Source organism: Dipodomys spectabilis, unplaced genomic scaffold (genome assembly GCF_019054845.1).
Source record: "Dipodomys spectabilis isolate Male_0828 unplaced genomic scaffold, ASM1905484v1 ptg000258l, whole genome shotgun sequence".
Lineage (NCBI taxonomy): Eukaryota > Metazoa > Chordata > Mammalia > Rodentia > Heteromyidae > Dipodomys > Dipodomys spectabilis.
The window spans coordinates 84,558-92,560 of NW_024870935.1; the positions used below are offsets into that span (position 1 = coordinate 84,558).

Here is an 8,003-nt window from a genome sequence, read left to right on the forward strand (position 1 = left end):
CCTCCCTTCCTTCCTTCTTGTTCTTTCTGTACTGGGGCTTGCACTCAGGGCCTGAGCACTGTCCCTGACCTTCTTTTTGCTCAAGTCTAGCATTCTACAACTTCCACTTTTCTGGTGGTTCACTGGAGATAAGTCTCACAGACTTTCACGCCTGGGCTGGCTTTGAACTGAAATCCTCAGGTCTCAGCCTCCTGAGTAGCTAGGATTATAAGCGTGAGCCACTGGTGTCTATCAAATGAATGAATTATTAAAGGGACGAGTAGAACTTAGCCAGTAAGGACGCCACCATTTCATTCGATGGAAGAGGACAGTGGCTTTGAGTGGGTGCTGGCAGAGGAGTGGATCCATTTGAGGTCCTTTTTAGAGACAGATCCACAGGCAGGCCTTAACCAGCGCCCTTTACTGTGCTTCCGTTTAGCTCCAAGTAAGCAGGGAATATTTCATACCAAAAATTGAGCCAAGTATGGTGGCCCAGACCTGTAGTTCTCGCTACTCAGGAGGTAGAGGAGGAGAATCTCAGTTCGAGGCTAGCCCATGCAACATGGTGGTTCCAGTTAAGACCAAGACTGGGGGTGTCTGTGAGAGACTTAAGAGGTGTCAGGGAAGCAATCCGTACACAACTGAGCTCGGAGGACTGGTGTGAGCCGTGGCTAAGGAGCAGAGCACTGTCTTTGGAGCTCTTCGGTGACACGTAGAGATCCAGAAGTCAGAGAGCCCGAGAGAGCATGGCTGCCCTCTAACTCTCCATCCCTTCCCTCCACAGTGGACGGCGGCTATGGGTACCTGAAGGACGCCATGTGGTGGGCCGGATTCGCCACCAGTAAGTGGCATCTTTGGGCACCGGAAGTGGTGGTGTGTTGACTGCAGGGTTGGGGGGGCCGGCTTGAACTCGGGGCCTGGGCGCTGTCCCTGAGCTCTTTTGCTCAAGGCGAGCGCTCTACCACTTGGAGCCGCAGCTCCACTTGCAATTTTTTGACTGGTTCATTGGAAATAAGAGTCTCCCAGGGACGTTTCTGCCCTAGCTTCGAACCACGATCCTCAGATCTCAGCCTCCCGAGAAGCTAGGATGACAGGCCTGGGCCCCCTGAGCCTAGTGGATGTGAGAGCTCAAGTTTGCTCAGATCTGCACACCCACTTGTCCTCTGCCCCTTCCCTGTCATCTCTGGCTCCTGGTTTCTGGTAGAGATGACTAGTCCCTGTGGACGGCAGGCATGCTCTACCAGCGTTGGCTTTGGGATTGGGGTCTTGAGCAGAGCTGGGGTTCGCCAATCGGCGTGAGCTGTGCGTGGCAGGTGTGGGGTGCTATGGACTTCACCCCCCCTCTCTTCCGCTCTTAGTGTCTGCTGGAGAAGTCGCCAACTTCGGGGCCTACGCGTTTGCGCCCGCGACGGTCGTCACGCCGCTGGGAGCGCTGAGTGTCCTCATAAGGTTTGTGTCCACCCTCGGCCATCTCAAGCCAGCCAGGCCTGGGGGCGGGGCGGGGGGGGGCTGCTGTCTTGGCATTCAGGCGTCTGGACGGGTCCCACCCCTCGGGAAGATGAGCCACAGAGGGGCAGCCAAACCCAAACCTGTCACCCAACTGCCACCAGGCTGAGCGTCTCCCAGGAGACTTTGTATATGCTTTCCCCTTTGGCAGGAGAACCCCAGATCAATTCTGCATGAGTTCTAATCCTCACTCTAACACGTAGCGGTCATGTTACTGTAGACTGTCACGGACGGACTCCGAGCCTCTATTGTCTCCATCTGTAAAAGGGGAATGCTCTTCACGTCCCCCAGGGCAGGTGTGAACGAGACAAGGCAGAAAGAGCGCTAAAGAGTAACCAGGGCTGGCCCTAATTTTGGATGGCTGGCCAGGTGATCAGTTTCCAAGTCCTCTGATCTTCCTCGGCCATCCTCACTCAAGACCATGAGAGCTCCCGCTACCGGGCCGAGATAAGCAGGTTCTAAGTAGAACCTCTGGCTTGCTATCCACAGTCTTAAGCTGTCTCTTATGTAACAACAAATGATAGGTTTGGGTTGTTTGCTTCTGTTTTGTCGGTCATGGGGCTTGAACTCTGGGCTCTGGGCCTGGGCGCTGGCCCTCAGCTCTTCAGCTCAAGGCAAGTACTCTAAACACTTGAGCCACAGTGTCACTTCCGGTTTCCTGGTGGTTCATTGGAGATAAGAGTTTCATGGCTTTTCCTGCCCAGGCTGGCTTTGAACAGCAATCCTTACATCTCAGCCTCCTGAGCAGCTAGGATGGCAGGCGTGAGTCACCAGCGCCCGGCTCAAATGATAGTTTTTAAAACAACTGATGCCAGAGCTGAGGATGTAGTTCAGTGGTTAAGTGATTATAGAGGGTCCAAAGCCTTAGATTGAATTTCTAGATTTAGTATAGATTTCTAGATTGAATTTGTATGTGTATGTGTGTGTGTGTGTGTGTGTGTGTGTGTGTGTGTGTGTGTGTGTGTGTAGACATAAAGTTGGGTATGGTAGCACATCCTGTGATCCCTGCTACTCAGGAGGTAGAGATAGGAGGATCATGGTTCAGCCTGGGTAGAAGTTAGCTTGTCATCCTATCTGAAAACCAACTAAAAGCAAAAGGACTCTGTGTGTGTGTGTGTGTGTGTGTGTGTGTGTGTGTGTGTGTGTGTGTGTGTGTGTGTGTGTGTGTGTGTGACTCAAGTGGGAGAGTATTTAACTATCAACGGTGAGGCCCTGAGTTCAATCCCCAGGGCTGCCATACACACACACACACATACACACACACACACACACACACACACACACACACACACACACACCAAAGAAAGAAAAGAACTGATATATATTAGATACATGCACCTCTCACATTCTTATTCCTGCCAAGCTGCAAAACCCAGAACCCATTCCTCTGTGGGTTGGGTCCTCAGGCCACAGTGAAGGAGGCTTTGGTTTGGAGGATTAACCTTGGAACCTTGATAAATCACAACCGAGCACAGCCAGTGCCCGTGACTTCTTGGTTAACAACATTTACACAGTCAGAACCATGGTTCACCCCGCACGATCTGTGTGATCAGTCTGACGTGGTTGTGGATCCCCGCTTCTCTCATCTATCCCATGGGGGACGTCCATCTCCACCGACTCTTCACAAAGAAGTCTTTTTGGGATTTTTGGTTGTGGAACTTGACCTAAGGGTCTGGGCGCTGTCCCTGAGCTCTTTCACTCAAGGCTAGCACTCTACCTCTTGGAGCCCCAACTCCACTTCAGGATTTTCTGGTCGTTCATTGGAGATAAGAGTCTCACAGACTTTCCTACCTGGGAAGGGTGATCCTCAGATCTCAGCCTCCTGAGTGGCTAGGATGACAGGTGTGAGCCGCCGGCATCTGGCTCACAAAGTTTTGAGCTGTTAGTGAGGTAGTAAATGGAACGTTGTGGGCACCACGTTTGGTATGAGGTCTACAACTCTCATTGTGGTTGCTTAGACGGGAATATCAAACAGAAGAGGAAAGAGGTTTGTCTTGTGGCCCAAGGGGACAGAATTGGGATCAGGAAGAAAAACTGCCAGAAGATAGGTAGGTAGGTAGGTAGGTAGATAGATAGATAGATAGATAGATAGATAAGAGGGAACCTCCACCCAGCCCTCCCTGCAGCTCACTTTGGTCTGAAAAGGGGTACGCTCTCCCTGCTGCCCCAGAACCCTCCCAGAAATGAGTTTCTATTTCAGCTGTTTGGGGGGGGAAAATAATCTAGAAAGGCTCCCATGCTAGAGAGGATTGAGTTGGGATCGGCTGTGTCTCACAAGTGCTTGCTCAACCCATGTTCCTTTGGGATACGGGCACAGGCGTGGGCTCCGGTCATCCCTCTCTCTCCCATGTCTACCCCCAGCGCTGTCTTCTCCTCCTATTTTCTGGGAGAGAGCCTGAACCTGCTGGGGAAGTTGGGCTGTGTGATCTGCATGGCGGGCAGCACCGTGATGGTGATTCACGCCCCGGAGGAAGCCAAGGTCACCACCGTCATGGAGATGGCTTCCAAGATGAAGGACACAGGTATGCTTAAAGCAGCAGCACCTGGGAAAACCCTGGGGGGAAGGGGGGGCCGAACCCTGTGGGATGTCTATTGGTCCATTGGGGGTCTGACCTCCTGCATAGGTGAGCTGTGGAAAGGAAGTTGGTGGGCGAGTACTGTTTGCAAGGCTAGCTTAAAGGACTTCCTGACCGGGCATCCAAAGATATCACTGATTGTTTATGAAGCACCAGGCACTGTTCTAAATATACATACATACATACATACATACATACATATATATATCTCCAAGTATGTAGATAAAACACATATAAGGGACCTTTGATGTCCTTTTATATGCTTTGTCTCATCCACTCTCCCCCAACAGTCCTACAAATATCACTGTTGTTGGTCTCTTTCAAATGAGGAAAGTGAAGCCTTGGGGGTTTAATAACTTCCCTGAGTTACAAAACGTTTCAAGCCAGGCACCAGTGGCTCATGCATGTAATCCTAGCTATTCAGGAGGCTGAGATCTGAGGATAGTGGTCGAAAGCCAACGTGGGCTGGAAAGTCCATGAGTCTCCAGATAGCCACCAGAAAACTGGAAATGGTGCTGTGGCTCAAAATGGTAGAGCACTAACCTTGAGCGAAAAAGCTCAGGGACAGCACCCAGGCCCTGAGTTCAAGTCCCACAATCAAAAAAAGAAAAAGGAAAAGTTTCACCACTGAGATAGTATTCCTGTCTGACTTTGGAGCTACGTTCCCCTGTCATTGGTGGGGGGGTGGGGGGTGGAAGGAGAGGGGGTAATCCTACATGCTGTCCCCATCCCTCACTTCCGGAAGGGTTCATCGTGTTCGCCGTGTTCCTGCTGGTGTCCTGCCTGGTGCTCATCTTCATCGTCGCCCCTCGGTACGGACAGAGGAATATCCTCATTTACATCATCATCTGCTCCGTGATCGGCTCCTTCTCTGTGACAGCCGTCAAGGGGCTGGGCATCACCATCAGGAACTTCTTCCAGGGGCTGCCCGTCGTGCGGCATCCCCTCCCCTACATCCTGTCTCTCATTCTGGCCCTTTCCATCAGCGCTCAGGTCAACTTCCTGAACCGGGCGCTGGACATTTTCAACACATCGCTGGTGTTCCCTATCTACTACGTGTTCTTCACCACGGTGGTGGTGGTCTCCTCCATTGTGCTCTTCAAGGAGTGGCACACCATGACCGCCGTGGACATCGTGGGCACCTGCTCCGGCTTTGTCACCATCATCTTGGGGGTGTTCATGCTCCACGCTTTCAAAGACTTGGATGTGAGCCACACCTGTCTGCCGCACATGCGCAAACACCCGGCGGCCCCAGGGCCCGGCCCACAGCCAACCGCCGCCGCCGCCGCCGCAGTCGTCAGACTGGAAGACAAGAATGTCTTGGTGGACAATATCGAACTTTCCAGCAGCACCCCATCCCCGGAACAGAAGCCCAAAGTGTTCACAATCCATTCGTAAAGCCGTGTATGGGTGTGAGGAGTCAGCGATCACCCCCACGGACCTCTCTCGTGGCTGCCCACCCCGTGGCCTGTGGGCATGGCTCTTCTGGAGATGTTTATACCTCAACACTGTTTCTAGGGGAGAAGAAAACAACAACAAAAATCCCTACCCAGCGAGTAGTGGGGGATGGAACTTTCTGGAATCACAGCCTCAGCGATCACATCCCCTCATTGATGTTGGAACCAGCAGGTCCCTGGACCCTCACCCTGTGCCTCACCTCGATACCATCTCTGTGTGGCCGGGAAGAAGATAGAATTTGACCCGTTGAATGTAGTACAGCCAAGAACTTCCCTGAGCTACTGGCATCAGGAACTTCCCCACCCAGAGACAGACCTTCCAGGTGGGAGCCCCAGATGGGAGCAGATCTAGAGACCCAGAGAGGAAGATGATGTCAGCCACCTCATCTCAAGGTGACTGTCCGTATCCAAAGGCCTCCCACCCTGCCAGATCCTCCTGGAGACAGAAAGAAGCCCCGATCTCAGCTGACCTTACTGTGAAAACCACCTGATGTCTCAGGGAAGTTTCGCCCAGCCCCATTCCCTACCTGCTCCAGCCTGGTGGTCCGCCATCTTGGTGTTCATCCACCCCAATGCCTACACCGCCGGCTCTTCCAGTGTCTGGCCATCCCAAGGCGTCAGTTGGTGAGATGCGCATGCCATAACCTTAGAACGTCAGCTTTTGCTGACCGAGCCCCATGGCCATGTTCTCTTCCCCTGGAGAGAGGACAATTTCCCTGCTTTTAAGAGTGGCCCGTGGCGGGAGTCTGTAGCTCATGCTTGTAATTCCTAGCTACTCAGGAAGCTCAGAGCTGAGGATCAAGTTCGAAGACGGCCTGGGCAGAAAAGTAGAGGAGTTTTTTCTCTCCAATTACAAAAAAAAAAGGTGGAAGTGGAGCTCAAGTGGTAGACATGCCTTGGGCCAAAAAGCTAAGAGACAGCGCCCTGGCCTTGAGTTCAAGCCCGCATTACTGGCTCACACATCCCAAAGAGAGTCCAGATGCCAGGCTGGAGTCTGGCCTGGGGTCTGGCATCATGCATCTTCCTTTCCTATCAGCGTGTGATTTAGGGAGCCCAGGAGAAAGGTCAGGCGTGGCAGAAGGCAGCTGCGAGCTCACGCGGGGCTTCAGCCCGTGCTCAGCCTGGCACCCAGGCTGAAAGGATGCTGGGTAATATCTGAGCAGCAGTGCTAGGGCGTGGCCTGGCTTTTAATTCCCAGCAGCCAAGTCAGAATCCCTGACTTGTATTTGGCCAGAGGCAGCTGGAGAATTTTCTGGTGTGTGTGTGTGTGTGTGTGTATAAGGATCATCAGAAAGCCAGTGAGTAGGAAGGCTTGAATCCCCCCCTCCACCCCCATTGGTACAGAGACACCCCCCCCCCATGGAGTTCCCTGTCCACAGGTCAGATTCCCTCGGGAGCTGCAGCCAGGTGAACCCCGGGGGGGCTGGGCTGCACTGTGTTCTCCCCACTCCCCGCCCCGCTTCCCGTGAATGTGGATTTCCGTCTGCAACTGAAGTCAATGCAACGCATCAGAGCTTACGAATGGCGGGGACCCCGAGAGGGAACTCCAGGGTCCAGAATAAAAACTATCTTTCCCAGTGGGGGGACTCCATGCGCGTACCTCCACCGTGATCATGTAAGGAAAGCCAGCCCCGGATCTCCAGGAGAGCAGGTGACCCTTCTGGAGTGTTCTACTCTTCTAACCTCACTACAGAGTTCCAGCTGCCGTTCATACCTGGGCCCTCACCGAGCAGCACCTTGAACCCTTCCCAGATCCGCCAGGCATGCGCCGTACCTTCATTCCCAAGAAAAGGGGCTCAGAGACATTGGAGAGTTGGCCACGGTCACACAGCACAAAAGAGTTGATATCTGGTTCTAAGCCCACCACGGTCACAATCATGAGGCCACAGTGTGCCTTCCCCCAAAAGGAAATGCCCCCCCATTCCATTATCAAGCCCGATTCCCCATCAGATTATAGATACATTGTCTTGTAGATACAATGTAATGTTTCCACATGAGCTACTTGAGCAGGTCTAGATTTATCAAGTATCCGAAGTGACCCACACATAGTTGGCATTCATATGATGCTCAGTAATGTTATTCATTAATATATATGTATTATGCATATAATAATGATGTGCATTATAATTATGTATATATATATATATATATAATATATGTATTATGTATAACACACACACATTTGGCTTTGTAATAAGGGACACATGCCAGCTCCAAGTCCTATTTTGCCTAAATTCTTCGGGGAGCAGTGTGGAAGGAAGCCCCTAGTCTGGGCCTTTCCAGCTCATAGGAGTTCATAGCACCGCTAAGTGTTTACACCAGCCAGCTTTCCACCCTATATTAAGTGTACCAGGTGCACTGGTGGCTCATGCCTGTAATCCCAGCTGCTCAGGAGGCTGAGCTGGGAGGATCATGGCAGGAAGCCAGCCCAGGCCGACAAGTCAGAGACTTTCCTCTCCAATTAATTAGCAAAAAGGCGGAAGCG

The 8,003-nt window shown here is 52.3% G+C and overlaps 1 protein-coding gene across 1 annotated transcript; it reads left to right on the top strand.

Moving 5' to 3' along the window:
- Positions 1-753: 753 nt before the first annotated feature.
- On the top strand, positions 754-5,459 carry Nipal4 (NIPA like domain containing 4). Its single transcript, XM_042699602.1, has 4 exons — positions 754-820; positions 1,338-1,428; positions 3,847-4,007; positions 4,807-5,459. The coding sequence occupies exons 1-4, from the start codon at positions 796-798 to the stop codon at positions 5,457-5,459; spliced, it is 930 nt and encodes a 309-aa protein (XP_042555536.1). The 5' UTR covers positions 754-795.
- Positions 5,460-8,003: the final 2,544 nt, after the last annotated feature.